General features: G+C 41.4%; 1 protein-coding gene across 2 annotated transcripts in view; it reads right to left on the bottom strand.

The window, feature by feature from the left end:
* Positions 1 to 15,423, bottom strand: part of ARMH3 (armadillo like helical domain containing 3) — a gene marked incomplete at its 3' end in the record, with an annotated part of 183,874 nt that extends 168,451 nt beyond the window's left edge. The window contains exons 1-8 of one of the 2 annotated variants that reach the window (XM_084245906.1): positions 15,294 to 15,423; positions 14,790 to 14,902; positions 11,751 to 11,807; positions 11,497 to 11,643; positions 8,061 to 8,168; positions 5,315 to 5,407; positions 4,483 to 4,557; positions 4,276 to 4,362 (exon numbers count right to left, since the gene is read on the bottom strand). In XM_084245906.1, coding sequence (XP_084102032.1) covers positions 4,276 to 4,362; positions 4,483 to 4,557; positions 5,315 to 5,407; positions 8,061 to 8,168; positions 11,497 to 11,643; positions 11,751 to 11,807; positions 14,790 to 14,891 — 669 coding nt within the window. In that variant the 5' untranslated portion in view covers positions 14,892 to 14,902; positions 15,294 to 15,423. Of the gene's footprint in view, positions 1 to 4,275; positions 4,363 to 4,482; positions 4,558 to 5,314; positions 5,408 to 8,060; positions 8,169 to 11,496; positions 11,644 to 11,750; positions 11,808 to 14,789; positions 14,907 to 15,293 lie in introns of those variants that run through there. The other variant, XM_084245907.1, reaches the window with a different exon arrangement.
* Positions 15,424 to 18,080: the final 2,657 nt, after the last annotated feature.

Genomic DNA, 18,080 nt, shown 5'->3' with positions numbered 1-18,080 from the left:
GGTGGAAAGTGGCAGCTGCTTAACAGCCAGAGAGGCCATTTATGGATCCGATTCCCAAATAACACTGCAGGGGAACTGAAAAAAAAAAGGATGTTAATTACCCAAACTACAATCTGGTCAGGACACTGGGATTTAATGATTGTCCCATCACTTATAGCATTGGAAGATTTCTTGAGTTTTTCCAGACCCATCTCAGCTGGGCAGCATATGGAAATGGACACATATTTAAACTCATTAAGCAGTTGGGCCATCTCCTACCAGTGGGATGAGAACCAATAAACTGCTCACCTTGAAAACACCACCCATGGGATGTGAGCAAAGATCTGATCTAGATTAGACACCAATTCTAACCCAAGGGAAGCAAGGAACAATAGTTCTCAGATTGGTGGTTTTTACAGCAACCAAGAAAACTCATTACTGAGAAAGTTGGAAACTCAACTGAAAGGCTAACCCCCCACATAGACCTTATTTAATCAAGTTTCGGAGTGCATCTTTCGAATACCAATTGGGAATAGAGAAAGAGACAGTTTTGCTTTCTTAGCAGTCCAAATGTTTATAACGTTTCTACAATACAACTCTAAGGAGATACATACAATCCACCCAATTTGTCAATTGACCTAAGAGAGGACAGCTCTCAACACATCTTCCTATAACCAAGAGAATAACTGTGCTGATGTTACAGACTTCAAACAATATCCAATTCAAGTAGATCCTTGGTAAAGAAAACCAGGAGTAAGGTGTCACCACAGCGAGAACACTAGAAGCAGGCTACTGCTTCCTGGCATAATTTTTGAAAGTCACTTTCATAAAAGGTGACTTTGTAGGTAATAAGAGTCATCTGATTACCAAATAGCCTGTGCTTTAGCAGCAGCTGAGGAAAAAAGCAAAGTGGCTAAAAGTGAGGGTTTCAGTTCTAACTCCACTGCTTACTGTGATGAGTTAGGCACACTGATTAATCTAGGCTCAATTTCCCCATCTGTAAAAAGAGGATACTATTTTCTTCTTTGCGGTTGCTATGAGACTTAAATGAAGTAAGACATAAAATCCTTAGCACAGTACTTGACAAATGGTAAAGGTTCAATAATAAGTAGTGGTATTTACCACATTCAAAGGAAGCTCTTTGTGTGGAAAAAAAGGAGACGAAAGAAACAACTTGCAACTGGACACAAAAAACAATTTTGTAATTCCTGGAAAATGTCATGGCCAGGGCAGCAATTGGGGACTGAGCCACTTCATCTCAGGAGACTTGGCCAACCTAGACAGCCAGGATCTCAAGGCTATGAAATAGTCTACTCTACCAAATGCTGATTTTCCTTAACACTATAAGTGTTGTTGGTCATGTTTTAAAGCTGGAGGCAATCTATTTTTCATCCTTAAGATAAATCTTGTGAGTCTTCACAAAATCATTCTGTTAGTGTCCTGTCTAGCCTTTATTTCCTCTAAAACCATAATTAGCCTTTATATTGCTCTCCCCTAGACTTTTTTTTTCTTTTGCCTCACTCTATTTCTTTAGCTGAAAGGATTAAACAAAATGCATTATTTGAAGTAAGGAGGAACTATCTGTACTTACTATGTGACATCTTCCCATCATTTCCATTCCTTAAGTCCAAAACCTTATTTGCCATCACTGCAGTTCGGCACCTAGCCTGTCTAGTGTCCTCTGCACCTTTCTAGAAAGGTTACAACCTATCCCACTGGTGATGGGATTGGCCATGGTGGCAGCTGGAAAACTATTCTCACTAGCACATACCATCTCAAAGTAGTTTGCATAAAGCGTCACCAGCTTTTGGTTTTCCTATGGTCATGCAAAATTCCTCATGTTCCTGTCAAAAACCTTCCTGTTCTATGCCACCAGGTTTCCTTAATGGTTTCTGGTGAATGACTTATATGAAAAACTGTAAAGCCCAGATAAATTATGCCCACCAGCTTGTCCTTGCCTACTATATTAATTCATCTGGGACTTCTGACAGACTGGAGATACATACTTCACCCCAGAAATATGATTTTCTCCAGTTCCTTAGCAATGTCCAATTTTTCAGGCTGACATGTCAGAGAGCCCTGGTTGGGCAGGGTTCAGGTCACATTTAGAGAAGCCAAACCATTGCCTCAGAGAGTCCTGCACCCAGCAGAATGTTCTGAAAGTATTCATTACTGATGATGGCACTTTCCTATCACATATAACTCAACTCTTTTTAACTATCTTCAGCATTTTTTCCTCCGCTATTTTTCTTGATCTTGTAATAAGACCCCAGAGGCTAGTACACATGACAGAGATCAAAAGAGCTACCATGCCAACCTCTCCGGATCACCAGTCAAACAGGTCTTGGTTATAAATTACATATTTATTAGTAGCTCTATTTGCCAGTTGTTCCAAAACAATGAAAGCAATCAGCTTCTGAGATTTATAACACATTAATAGTGTTCCACATATACTTGTTAAGTACTCTTCTCTCACATTCTCCCCTTCTTTCATAAACCTCCTTAAGAATAGGCTTCACGGCCTCCTTGGTGGCGCAAGGGGTTAAGCACTGCACTATGAAGCAATCTGCAGCCTCTGCAGCACGAGTTCAATCCCTGCCTGGCCAGAGTGAACCATATAGCAAAGCAGATCTCTCCTGTCTCGCGTGCTGCTCCCCTCAGCAGTGTATTTTAGTCATTCTGCCTGTTCTGTTTCCCACTATGTCTCTGGTGAATCCTCCCACCCCCTGCATCTCTGGCTTGTAGCCCAGCTCTTGTATGCATAAATAAATAAATCTTTAAAAAAAAAAAAAGAATAGGCTTCAGATTTACTTTTTTTTTTTTTTTTAAAGATTTATTTATTTATTTATACAAGCACTGGGCACAGTCAGAAGCGCAGGAGGGCGAGAGAATTCACCAGAGCCAGAGTGGGGAGCAGAGCAGGCAGAAGGACTGAAGTACACTGCTGAGGGGAGCAGCGGGTGGCAGGAGAGGCCCATGCGCCATGTGGGACCCTCGCCCATGGCTGGGGACAAACCGGCACTGAAGAGGCTGGGGGCAGCTTCACAACCCAGCGCTCAACCACTGCACCACCAGGGAGGCCCCAGATTTACTTTTAACCTACCACTTAACCTGGCTAGAAATCACGTCAAAAATCATTGAGTAAAAAAAAAAAAATTGTTCTTAATAACTTAATGAAAATCCAAAAGCTCAAAAATGAAAATCCTCCCTCCACCTGGCCCACCTCTCACAGCACTGCTACTTATGAAGTGAGAAAGCCAGGCTGCCCAACACAGTTCCTGAGCTATAGGTTCAGGGTTCCCTTTTCCTCCAAAACAACCCTCAGTGAGGCTCCTGATATCCCCCGGCGGCTCCTTTCTTTTTTGACTATTGAAAAGAATCACACCAACCCAAGTATAAATCTCTGAGTCCTGTTCTTCATCTCAAAAACCTATAAATCTGCCCTTGGTTAACTCAGGGCAAAGAGAACTGGAGAACTGATAAGGTTTTGTCTTCGATCTTCCATTAAAATCAGAAAAAGGCCCCAGATCAAAAGAGACACTTACATAGGTGAACTTGCTAAGAATTGCAACATCTGAAAGTCCAATATTCCGAAACAGATGCATAAAGTGGTTCCCAATCTTAGCTAATCATGATACTCAACAGGGGATCATAACATCCAAAAAAAGGCTAAAAAACAAAAACTAGATTCCCAGGTCCCCGCCCAAAGATTCTGATTCAGTGTATTAAGTGTAAAGCCCAGAGATTTCTTCTTTTTAAAAAGTTCCTAAGTGGTGGGCCTCCCTGGTGGTGCAGGGGTTAAAGACAGAGCTGTCAGGGTATTGCCAGCCACTGCAGCACAAGTTCAACCCCAGACGGTTAGGGAGCTGGCCTACATGGCGAGGTCGACCTCTCCTGTGTCGCCCACTGCCTACCAGTGTGTTTCGGTACATCTGCATGTTCTGCTCCCCACTCTCCTTGAATTCTCTCACATCCCCATACCTCAGTTCTTGTATGCATAAATAAATAAATCTTAAAAAAAAAAAGTTCCTAGGTGATTCTAATAATAATCCTCAGGTTTAGAAACTACTATATTAAGGGACATTTGCTCATTTTATTAGAAGTTGCAGCACAGGAATCCTTTAAACAGCTACATCCTTTGCATTAAATATAGGATTTGCAGAATTTGGTATATCAAAGATGACCTATATATCATTTACTAGAAACATGTCTTCTACACTAAGCAAAGTCCTCTATGAGTGGCTGCATTGAAAAGATTATAGCAAGTAACAAAAGTTCACTAAGGGACCAACTTACCTCATATTTTCTATAGTTTACCAGCAAAGCCAAGAGGACAACAGCATCATACCCATGCTCCCGACGACTTGGGGGATGGGAGAGTATCTGTAATAAGAACCAAAAATGTATGAGACTGCTAACTCCTAGTTCCTGGGAATGCAGATAGAGAAAATTATGGAGGTGGTTTACCCAAACGTGAAAGAAGTGACTAGGTAATTGGCCTACCTGTAAAATTGCTTCAAATATACTGTTGATCATTACATACTCCAGGATAGTGTTTTGGCTGATGTTATCTGTCACCTGAATGCAATAAAAGGCTTTTTAAAGTCTACACAGAGGCACTCTGATAGCTCATGTATATCTCTTCCCCTAGCATATAAAAGAAACAGAAATGTTAAAACATTCTACCAGATACTAAATCTTCCATTAGCACCTCTGAAGCCAGCAACAGAGTCTTACAGACAGACACTGGAAGAGTAGAAAATCAACATACAAAACTTCCTAATCATTGAATGTCTCATGTTTTTCTCAGACCCTCACAAAAGCATTTGCTCAACAGCTTCTTAGGTTTCATTCCTCCAATGCAAAGGAAGCAGTTTATGACCCAGAAGTCCTGGAGTGGTAGCAGAGAAAGGGCACTACCTGACGGACATAAACACCCTGCCCTCCTCCCATAGGAAGGCATAGGCCAGCTTCCACTTCTCTAATCAAAATCAGAAATAAGTAAAAAATATTCAGTATCACAAAAACTATTTCCAAGCAAGACCAGAGGAGAAGGGACAAATCTGACAATCCAGAAAAGAGCAGTTCTCCAGGAATGGCACTTCTAAAGTGATAAATACCACAGATCCTACAGGTTAAAATGCCAGCAGCTGCCCCAGAGAACAACTTCCAGGAAGTGAAAACCCATGTAACTAATTTTCTTCCTCCACACATTTAATGCCCCAGTAAAGAATTTTGTTTTACTTTCTAACTTTGGCCCAAAACATTCAAATAAGTTTGTCCCTGCTGTCAGGTAATATCCTTGACAAAAGAAACCTATGGCTGGGTCACTTACAGTCACTAAGCAAAGGAGAAGTTTCAGGCATAAACTCTTCAGACTTTCAGAGCCTTCTGCACAAAGCAATGAATCCAAACTCTCCATCAGGTTCTGAGAAAGAGAACAGTTAAGTATTAAACTGTATCAAATAACACCTCCATTATGTCTTTGTCCAACTCTGGGTTATGTTACACAGGGTAATGTGAGCAGCACACAATAAAAGAACCATCATTCCCTGAGGTCTAGGCCTTGCAAGATTAGAAAGAGAGGGTCTCCCTAGTGGCTCAGGAGTTAAGTCTCAGTGCTATCAAGCTATCCCCAGCCACTGCAGTGTGAGTTTGATCCCCGGCCAGGGAGCTGACCCACATGGCACAGTAGACTTCTCCTGTCTTACCCGCTGCTACCCTCAGATCTGCCTGTTCTGCTCCTCATTCTGTCTTTGGTGAATCCTCTCACCCCCAACACCTCTGGTCTACACCCCAGTTCTTGTATGCATAAATTTTAAAAAATCTAAAAAAAAGATTACAGAGAGAAAAGACAGACATCAAAGTCTGGTTATTTGGGGACGTTCTTTACAACAACTGCATAGAACAATAAAGAATTCACTACCCTACCAAATGAGTGCTTGCAGTCTTTCATCCTTTATATGAGGATAAGAGACTGTTATTTCATTTAGGTTAGAATGAAATAACAATAATATTGGTTAAATCAAAGTACATAAGTTTAAAAAGATAAATAAATAATAGAATAATTAAAATTTGATTAAATGAATTTAAAATAAATTAAATAAATGGATAAGTTCAAGGTTAATAATAATAATTAAATGACTGTAGAGATATTTCATTATTTGATAAGGAGAAGATATCATTTGATACAGGTACACTGAATAGACAACAAAGAGACAGTATCATATTATTGGCCATATGCACTGTCCAGCAAAGCTTGTTCATGTCCATCTGGTCAATGCTACTAAATAGTGTGATTGGAGTTTATCATTTTTACTAGCAACCGATAGACCCAAAGTAATTAAAAGATGAAACCCTTAGAAACTATAATGGAAGTAGGAAGAAAAGAAGTATTTTACATTAATGAAGGGGGAGAATAAATGGAGAATAAGGATTTAACATGCTGGAAGAGCAAATGAAGATTCAAAATAAACTATTCAGTTCAATTCAATGAGTACATAGGCTCACTATATGCTAACTATTGTGCTTTCAAAGCATTTAAGAAAAAAGTAAGACAATGACCTTTACTGTTCACCAATTCTCTCAGGGTATTTTTAGCCCATTGAGAGGGTAAAATAAGTATAGCTTTCATTCAATGGCTTCTATGACAGAAACACACACAAAAGAAGGGAATTAGCAAAGAAGTCACTAATTCTAGGACTCCTCAGTGTGGATCATATATTGAAAAACAGTAAGAGTTAACTAAAATTTGAGGAGGAGAGGAATTCTAGATAGGCATTAACATGATCAAAGACATATGAGGGATGAAACAGTCCTAGGTATGAAACTGGAACACAAGCAGCTTGTTAATATGGAAGGACAGAGTAAGGCATAGTGGTGAGATGAGGCTGCTGAAGTAAACAGAGAACAAATCATTAAAGTTTTATAAGGTTAACTATGGGATTTGGTCTTTATCCTGTCAGTGATAGGAAACTAATGAGGGGTTTTAAAAGCAGAAAAGATTTGAGTGTAAGTGTGGTGTCAGTACAGATGATATATTTAAAGAGGGTGCTTGGAGGGAAGGAGACAAATGAAGACTAATCTATCAATTTTCTGAGGATAGTTGCCATGTTTTATTTACCTCTGTATCCCCAGTGCCTGGCATATAGGAACTAAACAAATGTTTGTCAGAAGACTGAATGAAGGCATCACTGCAATAGTTCAAGTAAGAGATAATGGGGATATTGACAGTTGGGGGGGGGAAAAGACAGATATGAGAATTACGAGCTGAGGTAAAATTAACTAAGCTTGGTGACCGTCTGGATAAGAAACATGAGGGAGAGGAAAGAGTCAAGGAGGACTCCTGGGTTTCCAGCTTAAGGAACTATAAAGACACGTGCCCCACTCTTATAGGGAATGAATGAGGAAGAAACAGGAGTTTCATCTTATATTAAGGCTGTGTGGTGGTGCTGAGAAAATAGTCTCACACCACTCCCAAGGAAAATAAATGTAAGAGAAAAAAGGTTAAGCTGGCTGTCCTGACATATGGTGGATGAGAATGGTAAAATCAGTTGCCTTCATCAGAAGTGCCCATCACAGGAATGTGGTGTTAGCATTTTTATGGGCAGCCGTTCTGACAAACATTATTGTGGCAAATGTTGTTTGACCTTTGTTTCAACAAACCAGAAGACAAGTAATTGCATATGGGTTAATAAAAGAAATCAACTAACAACAACAACAAAAATAAAAGTCATTGTGTTATATAAGCAAGCCCAACATTTAAAATTAAAGTAACCCTGTTTATTAATTTGTTATTTAATTCATAAATATATGAAAGAACACATGATTACATATTATAAATTATAAAATAAACTGCTAATCTTTATCCTGCAGGGAAAGGGTACTTCAATTCAAATTTGAATTTCAAATTTTCCTTTACTTAGATAAATCAAATCTGTAAAATAAAAACCAAATTCAAGGCCAGATTCAACCATCTATCTCTATGAGTCTAAATCTTCTATTATGTCTGTCTGCAGATGATATCCTTAAACTGCTGTCAGAAGCAACCATCACATGCACAACTGCAGCTTATACCTCACCTTCATACACAGCTCCGCCTTGTCGAAGCCCATTAGCATGTTGATAATGTCAAACCCAGAAGTAGACTTATTTTTCTGATGGACTCCTCGAATGAGTGCACACAAGGTCTGCAGAGAAGAAAGAATTCTTTCTAGAAAAGAAGTCTCAAAAAGAGGGCACTGGACCTATAGCCTCACATTGCAATTTCAGAAACTCCTTCTTACTGACATTCAATTGTTCCATTATTCTGAGCTCCAAAACACAGTTTAAGTCTTAATATGTGCAAAATTCAGAAACTATAAGCAAAATAACAACTAAAACTATCATCATCCTTTCGTTGGTTTTGGCCATCCTCTTAAAAAATTGCACTACAGACAAAGACTAGAAAATAATATTAAAGAAGAAAAATAAATAAATCTTGAGTTTGAATCATGGGACTGGTGGAGTTTTCCTTTATTTAAATATATTTTAGGACTCACAGTTTATCATTTCTAATAGTTATTTTAATAACTACAAATTTGAAGTCCCTATATAACAACTAATTTCTTCAAATCTTAAATTCACACAATCCCCTTGGGCCTCCCCAGTGGTGTGCAGCAGTTGAGCACTGGGCTGAGAAGCTGCCGGCAGCCTCTGCAGCGCCGGTTCAATCCCCGGCCACCGGCCACCCGCGAGGGTCCCACATGGCGCACAGACCTCTCCTGCCACGCCCACTGCTCCCCTCAGCAGTGTATTTCGTCAGTCTGCCTGTTCTGCTCCCTGCTCTGGCGAATTCTCTCACCCTCCCGCACTTCTGACTGTACCCAGTGCTTGTATAAATAAATAAATAAATCTTTAAAAAAAAAAATTCACACAATCCCCATTCACTATTTAATAGCTTGGAAAAATTATCTTCAATCACTGTTTTCTCATCTATAAAATGGGAATGATGACAATTGCACCCATCTCATCAGGATGTTTTGAGGACCATGTGAATGTAACTTAATGCTGTAAAGCACTTAGAAATAGGCCCTGAAACTTTGTTAAAGCTCAGTAAGTATATCAGTTATTACAATAATGTACTACATTTTTATGGGTCACCAAATGACTTCATGTCAATTTATTTCCACTGAACTAATAAGCAGCTTACAATTCGTGTCTCCAGCGTGAACCACTGCAATAAATGGAAGTGCAATTTCCAACTTTCAATGCACCCCTATAACTTTGGAGCTCAAAATGTGGAACTTACTATAGCAAAGAATAACAAGGCTCCAGGATAAGTATGGTCCTTCTTTCTAGGGCTTCAGCTCAAGAGGTAATTTCTATATTCTAAAGATGAGAAAACTGGGGCTCAAGAAGTAATTTGCATGTCAAGTAAATTAGAAACTTAAACCCAATTTACCAAAAGTTCCAATAAATCCTTTATGCTGTCATGCATTTTTCAATCACTGCCTTAGGCATTCAGCCCAATCTAGGCAACACTAAGGCTACTAGACAATAAACTCTGTAAATTTTGGTTTATCATCCATTCAACAAAAATTGATTTCTACAGTGCTGACTATTTGCCAGACACTGTTCATACACTAAAGTATTGAATGAAACTTTCAGTCTTTCCCTTCAAAAATCTATCAATCGGGCCTCCCTGGTGGCGCAGCGGTTGAGCGCTGGGTTGCGAAGCTGCCTGCAACTTCTGCGGCCCCGGTTCGATTCCTAGCTGCTCCCGGGCCACCAGAGGAGGGTCCCGCATGGCGCGCAGACCTCTCCTGCCGCCCGCTGCTCCCCTCAGCAGTGTACTTCGGTCCTTCTGCCTGCTCTGCTCCCCGCTCTGGCTCTGGTGAATTCTCTCACCCTCCCGCGCTTCTGACTGTACCCAGTGCTTGTATAAATTAAATAAAACAAATCTTTAAAAAAAAAAAAACCTATCAATCATCCCCATATCACGTGGCACATAAAACAGTAATTCAAGAAACAGTCACTGAAGGAATCCTCACCATAATCATGCCGCTTAGCATTTACAATACAAATTCTTAAATGTTTTTAGAGTTACAGACCCTTTTGAGAATCTGACAAACACCCTCTCTCCATAAAAAAATGTACATATGCACAGACAATATTACACATAATTTTAGGGAGTAAAAAACCTTCTGAAGTCTGAGATTAAGAATTCCTGATTTATGCTCTGCTCCCGGCTCTGGCTCTGGTGAATTCTCTCACCCTCCCGCGCTTCTGACTGTACCCAGTGCATGTATAAACAAACAAACAAACAAATAAATAAATAAATAAAACATGCCTCTAAAAAAAAAAAAAAAGAATTCCTGATTTAAAAAGAAAATACAATAATAAGAATCTCTTCAAATTTATGCTATAGATGACACATCCCTGCTTTAGTTTCTACTCTCTCTCTTCCTTTCCTCAAGTAATAATAAGTATTCTATCAAAAAATCTGCCTTGGCATTAGATCAAATTATACAAATGGACAAGACTGTTACTATAAGTATTACTTTGTTTAACCAGGAACTAACGTGGCTGTGCCACTTCAGATTACTTTAAAAAATACAGAAAAAAGGCCTTCCTGGTGGCGCAAGGGGTTAAGACGCAACCTATAAAGCTATTCGCAGCCACTGTAGCACTAGTTCAATCCCTGGCCAGGAAGCTATCCACATGGTGCAGCAGACCTCTCCTGTCTCGCCCGCTGTTCCCCTCAGCAGTGTATTTCAGCCAGTCTGCCTGTTCTGTTCCCCACTCTGTCTCTGGTGAATCCTCTCACCTGTATCCCAGTTCTTGTATGCATAAATAAATAAATCTTTTTTTTTAAAGATTTATTTATTTTTATACAAGAGATAGGGTACAGGCCAGAGGCACAAGAGGGTGAGAGGATTCACCAGAGACAGAGTGGGGAGCACAACAGGCAGGAAGCAGCGGGTGTGACAGGAGAGGTCTGCCACGTCATGTGGGAATCTCCCTGGCCAGCCGGGAATCAAACTGGTGCTGCAAAGGCTGTAGACAGCTTCACAACACTGCGCTCAACCCGCTGCGCCACCGGGGAGCCCCCTAAATAAATCTTTAAAATAAAAAAATTTTTAAAAATCCTCCTGCAGGGCCTTCCTGGTGGCACAAGGGGTTAGGTCTCAGAACTATCAAGCTAAGGCCACCCACTCCAGTTTGATCTCCAGCCAGGGAACAACCCACATGGCGCAGAGGACCTCTCCCATCTCACCCACTGCTCTCCAGTGTATTTCAGTGGATCTGCCTGTTCTGCTCCCCGCACTGTCTCTGGTGAATCCTCTCACTACCCCCACCCCTGCCCCGTATCTCTGGCCTACACAACAGTTCTTGTATGCATAAATAAATAAAAATAAATCTTGAAAAAAAAAACCCTCATGCGTTGGGGAAATTCTAGGTTCCTCAGATTCCAACAGATGTATTATAATTCCTTCCTCCTATTAAACAAGGTTCCCCAGTCTCCCAGCCTTGTACCTGCAATGCATTGACAACTCGAATTGGATGTTCCTCTCCAAGAGCCTGTATGCAATGTTGAAATAAGCAATTGATATTGTCCTTGATCTTCATTAACTCCTCCCCATCGAGAGATTCCAGCTTGCCTTCTAGGTACTCTAAATTCACCTACCAAGGAAACAATAAGGACCTGAGTGCATTTTTAGTAGCACTTAGAACAGATAAGGAGGCAATCTCAGCTACCAGGAAAACTCATTGATGCCACCAAGTCTTACCTTCATGAGGAAGAGCTCCTCCCAAAATCGAGGACTGCATTTACTAGGGTCCTCTGTCTGAAACCAGAAGATAAGCAGGTTAAACATCCCCAGCAAACACCAAAACATTAAGAATACACTTAAAGGGTCTCCCCGGTGGCGCAGCAGTTGAGCGCTGGGTTGCGAAGCTGCCCGCAGCCTCTGCAGCGCCAGTTCGATCCCCAGCCACCGGGCAAGGGTCCCACATGGCACGCAGACCTCTCCTGCCGCCTGCTGCTCCCCTCAACAGTGTACTTCATCAGTCTGCCTGTTCTGTTCCCCGCTCTGGCTCTGGTGAATTCTCACCCTCCCGCGCTTCTGACTATACCCAGTGCTTATATAAATAAAGAAATAAATCTTAAAAAAAAAAAAGAATACATTTAAAAGGGGCACATAATCACATATAATCAATCTTTTTTAAATAGTTTTTTTTTTATAGAGGCATGTTTTTATTTATTTATTATATTTGTTTGTTTGTTTTGTTTATACATGCACTGGGTATAGTCAGAAGCGCGGGAGGGTGAGAGAATTCACCAGAGCCAGAGTGGGGAGCAGAGCAGGCAGAAGGACCGAAGTACACTGCTGAGGGGAGCAGCGGGTGGCAGGAGAGGTCTGCGCACCATGTGGGATCCTCCTCCGCTGGCCGGGGAGCAGCCGGGGATCGAACCGGCGTCGCTGAGGCCGCAGGCAGCTTCGCAACCCAGCGCTCAACCGCTGCGCCACCGGGGAGGCCCCATATAATCAATCTTATCTTTCAAAATTAACTTTGAAAATACTTGGTCGTTTTAAACTGCTATATTGGGGGGCCTCCCAGGTGGCGCAGCAGTTGAGCGCTGGATTGCGAAGCTCCCCACGGCCTCTGCAGCGCCGGTTCGATCCCCAGGTGCTCCCCGGCCACCGGAGGAGGGTCCCACATGGCGCCCAGACCTCTCCTGCAGCCCGCTGCTCCCCTCAGCAGTGTACTTCGGTCCTTCTGCCTGCTCTGCTCCCCACTCTGGCTCTGGTGAATTCTCTCACCCTCCCACGAGACAGTACCCAGTACTTGCATAAATAAACAAATAAATAAATAAATCTTTGGGGGGGGGGAGTCTAGAGACCAACGGAACAGGCACTTCCCATCCTCAAAGCTCACTCAAGCAGGAATCATATGTACATCAATCTTATTTAACACAGAAATAGCCCTAAAAGGATCCTAGTATTACTCATTTTCTCTGAATAGCCACCTATACCGACCTGTATTAATTTTCAGCATGTCAAATCCTACTTCTAAGACTTGCCAAGTTAGATGTTTTACTTAATCCATTTATTCTGGGTCATGTGGCAAAGTTGAACAAAGTATTTTAGATCCAGACGCCAGGGTTCAAGTCATAGTTCCATCACCTTCCAGTGGTGATCCCCAGTTTCCTCATTTGTAAAATGTTCTTCTACATAGCACATGTAGCATTCTTGTCAGAATTAAGAGTTAATGGGGGGCCTCCCCGGTGGCGCAGTGGTTGAGCGCTGGGTTGCGAAGATGCCCGCAGCCTCTGCGGCGCCGGTTCGATCCCAGGCTGCTCCCTGGCCACCAGAAGGAGGGTCCCACATGGTGCGCAGACCTCTCCTGCCGCCCGCTGCTCCCCTCAGCAGTGTACTTCAGTCTTTCTGCCTGCTCTGCTGCCTGCTCTGGCTCTGGTGAATTCTCTCACCCTCCCGCGCTTCTGACTGTACCCACTGCATGTATAAACAAAACAAACAAACAAATTAATTAATAAATAAAGAAAGAAAGAAAGAAAAGAGTTAATGGGACCTCCCTGGTGCCGCAGGGGGTTAAGCCTCAGCACTATCAAGCTATCACCAGCCACTGCAGCATGAGTTCGATCCCCGGTCAGGGAGGTGACCCACATGGTGCAGCAGACCTATGCTCCCCTGAGCAGTGTATTTCAGTAGATTTGTCTGTTCTGCTCCCCACTCGGTCTTGATGAATCCTCTCATCCCCCCACACCTCTGGCCTATACCCCAGTTCTTGTATGATAAATAAATTTTAAAAATAAATCTTAAAAAAAAGAATTGAGGGGCCTCCCTGGTGGCGTAGCGGTTGAGCGCTGGGTTGCTAAGCTGCCCGCAGCCTCTGCAGTGCCAGTTCGATCCCCGGCTGCTCCCAGGCCACCAGAGGAGGATCCCACATGGCGTGCAGACCTCTCCTGCCGCCCGCTGCTCCCCTCAGCAGTGTACTTCGGTCCTTCTGCCTGCTCTGCTCCCCACTCAGGCTCTGGTGAATTCTCTCATCCTCCCATGCTTCTGACTGTACCCAGTGCTTGTATAAATAAATAAATAAATCTTTTAAAAAAATAAAGAATTGAGTTAATGTATTCAGTGATATACTTAGAATAATGCCAGTAGGACCTCAATGCTCTTTGTATCATTCTGTTTTACACGTACTACTTATGACCAGAATTTTAGAAGGCAAGTACCCTGGCATGGTACCTAATTAATTTCCACAAAAGGGTAAATTTTAAAATAGTATTGGACCATGGTCAATCCACAGTTCTATGAAGAGCCCAAAAAAATCCCCAATTCAACTGCTAATAATTCCTCAATTATCTTACATAAAGAATGAGATGGTTTAACTAAGCAATTGTTCTGTCCACTAACAACTTGAAAAGTAACAGTGCATTTTTTTAAAATATCTGAATCACACAATTCTAGGGGCAAAAGAACTGCAAGGGAAATCTGTAATAGAAGGTCCTTGAGTCAGATCATTAGGAAGATAAGAGATTGTTTAACAATATTCCAAAAAGCTTCCCTCTCCTTTTACCTGTTTACCCAGCTCATGGCAAATAATAATAATAATATAGTAATAATCTATATTAATTAACACATGATCATAATTCCTACCAGGAGACAGCTTATTCTCACCCTCATTTCCTCTACCTTACCCTCTGAAGAACTGGAAGGGAATAGGCAGAGGTGACATTATTTCTCATTTTGGAACAAGAAACTAAGGAGTCAGGCTGTACAGAAAGTCTGGGCTTCAGGCCTTACCATAAAGATCTCATCATACATCAGCACTACTTTCTCCTTGAGGGGTTTTTTGGAGGCTGAGGACTTCCGGAGCAACCCCCCTCGTTTCTCTACCTGTGCCATGGTTAGAGAATCTGTGAAAAGAAAGTCACAGTCAGTACGAGAAATGCTCTCAAAGCATTCTGGAGAGTCTATTAAAATACTTCTCAATAGGAAATTTTTCAGGAAGAAAAAATGATAAATAACTGTGCTACAGGGCTTCTGCCTCATTCCAATACCCCCTCCCCATCAGGAAAACCAAGGTTTAAATCATTACTTGGCCTACAGCATAACACATTTTACGTCCTTAGAACATACCAGTGGAATGGCTTAAAGAAGAGCCAAACCAAGCAGGAAAGTATAACTAGCTTCATCTATAATGGATCTGGCTATATATTTGAGGCTGATGGGAGGAAGGCCACAAAGCACACACTGCCCATAGACTGATGGTGAAGTTAAATTCCATGTATTGATCGAGCTTAGGACCATTAAGGCAGGAAGTGTGCTACAGACTGATGTGCTCCATTGATTTCCCCAAAGAAAGTAGGTCCTCGTCACAGCGAAGTACTTGGCCTTCACTGCCTCATAAATCACACTGCACTTGACTGTCTTCAAAAATTCCTCTAGAAAGAGACCCAAGGCAGAAAACAACAGTTAAAATGGTCAAAAATTAAATTTGATTTCAAAATAACTGAATATAACAATATATTCTTTTCAAATTTAATTTTATATATATATCTAACACTATTGCAGATCAAACTTGTGTATTTTTCAATTTTATATCAAAACAGTTCCATGAATCATGCCCAAAATTTCCTATCTTGGTTCAAGGAATTCTCATTTTTTTCAATTGTGAACTAGCAATGCCACAGGTCTTCCCTATGGATTTACACCATTTACCTTGCTTTCTAGAGTCTTTCTATTACTGACAAAATTTCTCTCTCTATAGCCTAGTGTCTAGTTGTGAAACCTAATCTCATGCAATGGCAAGTATGAGGGGTTGCAAGAAGCCTGCTTTTACTTCCAGAAATATCTAAAACAACAGTTTAAAATAACCTTGTTCAGGGCCTCCCCTGATGGCGCAGCAATTGAGCACTGGGCTGCGAAGCTGCCCGCAGCCTCCGCAGTGCTGGTTTGATCCCCGGCCACTGGCCACTGGCAAGGGTCCCACATGGCGTCACAGACCTCTCCTGCCATGCCTGCTGCTCCCCTCAGCAGTGTATTTCATCAGGCTGCCTGTTCTGTTCCCCGCTCTGGCTCTGGTGAATTCTCTCACCTCCCACGCTTCTGACTGTACCCAGTGCTTGTACAAATAAATAAATAAATCTTTTTTTAAAATTAAAAAATAAAAAATTAATTAATTAACTGTGTTCAATGAGTTTTGGGAAACTTTATTTCTAATCAAAAATCAAAATTTGGGGGCCTCTCTGGTGGCACAAAGGGTTAAGTCACAAGAGCTGGGGTGCTATCAAGCTATCACTAGCCATAGTGTCTGCCAGGGAGCTAACCCACATGGCTCAGCAGAACTCTCCTGTCTCACCTGTCTCACCTCAGCAGTGTATTTCAGTAGATCTACCTATTCTGCTCCCCACTCTGTCTCTGATGATCCTCTCACCTCTCCACACCTCTAGCCTACACCCCAGTTCTTGTATCCATAAATAAATCTTTAAAAAATATCAAAATTTTGGGCCTCCCTGGCGACTCAAGGGATTAAGCCACAACCTATGAAGCATGCCATACCCACCTCAGCACAGTTTTGATCCCCAGCCAGCGAGCTACCCACATGGCACAGCAGACCTCTCCTGACTCACCTGCTGCTCCCCTTAGCAGTGTATTTCTGTCGATCTGCTTATACTGTTCCCTACTCTGTCTCTGGTGAAGGTGAATCCTCTCACCCCTCCAACTCTGGCCTGTACCCCAGTTCTTATATGTATAAATACATAAATCTTTAGAAAAATATATCAAAATTTTGTTTAAAGAGTAGATACATCCAATAATACAAAAGATTAATCTCAAACATTGATTTTCTTGAGTATATATAGCCAAAAAGGAGATTCATCTTTGAGTAAATACCAAAACAGGAAATTTCACCACCAGAGATTAAGCATCTTTAGCACAGGAACTACATCTTATATTTTTTTTCTTATAAGCACTTGGCTCAAGATAATGCTCAGTGTATGCTCATCATTGAATGATTCTGAAATATGGGAGAGGGAAGGTGTTTAAAAAAAAAAGCCGTAGGTCTGATTTAAAAATAAAGACAGACTTATCTCTATTGAGGCCTCACTAAGTCCTCAAATTCTATTACAGTCCAGAGAAAACCAAAGGAAAAATTAACAAAGAGAAGATTCTTTTGGGCAATTTACACTATACTGATCATGGCTTTGCCTCAAAGCATGAAATACACCCTCCATTCAAAATACTGCTGTGTTTTTTAAATAGATTGTCAAGAGGAAGATGTCCTTATCGAGGGAAAATAAATTGGAAATCAAGAGGACCCTATTAAAATAAATCAAAAGCAATGCAATTCTAAGCTTAGTGCATATAGATCTTTGTGTGCTCAGCTTCAACCAGTTGATTAGGGGAATAGCAGGAACGAGGTTCCTGGATGGGAAAGCATGTTTACAAACATCCTCCTCAGAGGATTTATAATTGGATTACGGCTAATCAATGCCCAACTCAAATCTAATAAACTCACTTTCTCTATTTCAGAATCAATACTTTCTAATAAGCAAAAAGGAATAGGCTAGTAAGGGAAAACGATTCCAATCCAAAGTACCAAATTTCCATCATTCTACTTCCACTTGGAGTGGGGCGGGGGGGCGGGGGGCCAGATTTAACCAAGGGCATCAACTCATTACTCTGTCATCATCTCAGGCAACTGGAATTTACCACCCAAGCTGTCTGAAATGTGACCACACACTGACTACATAGTGTCTCCTTTTGCCAACACTTCTAAGCATAGAACATGGCCAAAAAGAGTGTTTCCAGGGTGGTGGACTAGGAGAAGTGTTGAACTCTTACAAAAGCTTATTTTATTTAATTAATTTTTTTGGAGAGGGAGTGTCTCAGAACTTAAGCTTGCACTCCTAAATTTGAAAGCAAAATATCTGAGTGGTAGAACAGTAAATTGCAGGACATCCATAATGTGAGTAAAGCATGTTTACATACCCCTAGTCCTTTCTTCAACTTTCACAATCCTACCTTGCAGAGAGAATGATCAGCAGCTGAGGAGCAGTTAGGCATAATGGAGGAAAAGAAAGCAGCATTCTA

The sequence above is a fragment of the Talpa europaea genome (genome assembly GCF_964194135.1).
Source record: "Talpa europaea genome assembly, chromosome: 10".
Lineage (NCBI taxonomy): Eukaryota > Metazoa > Chordata > Mammalia > Eulipotyphla > Talpidae > Talpa > Talpa europaea.
This window is presented reverse-complemented; position numbering and strand designations above follow the sequence as displayed.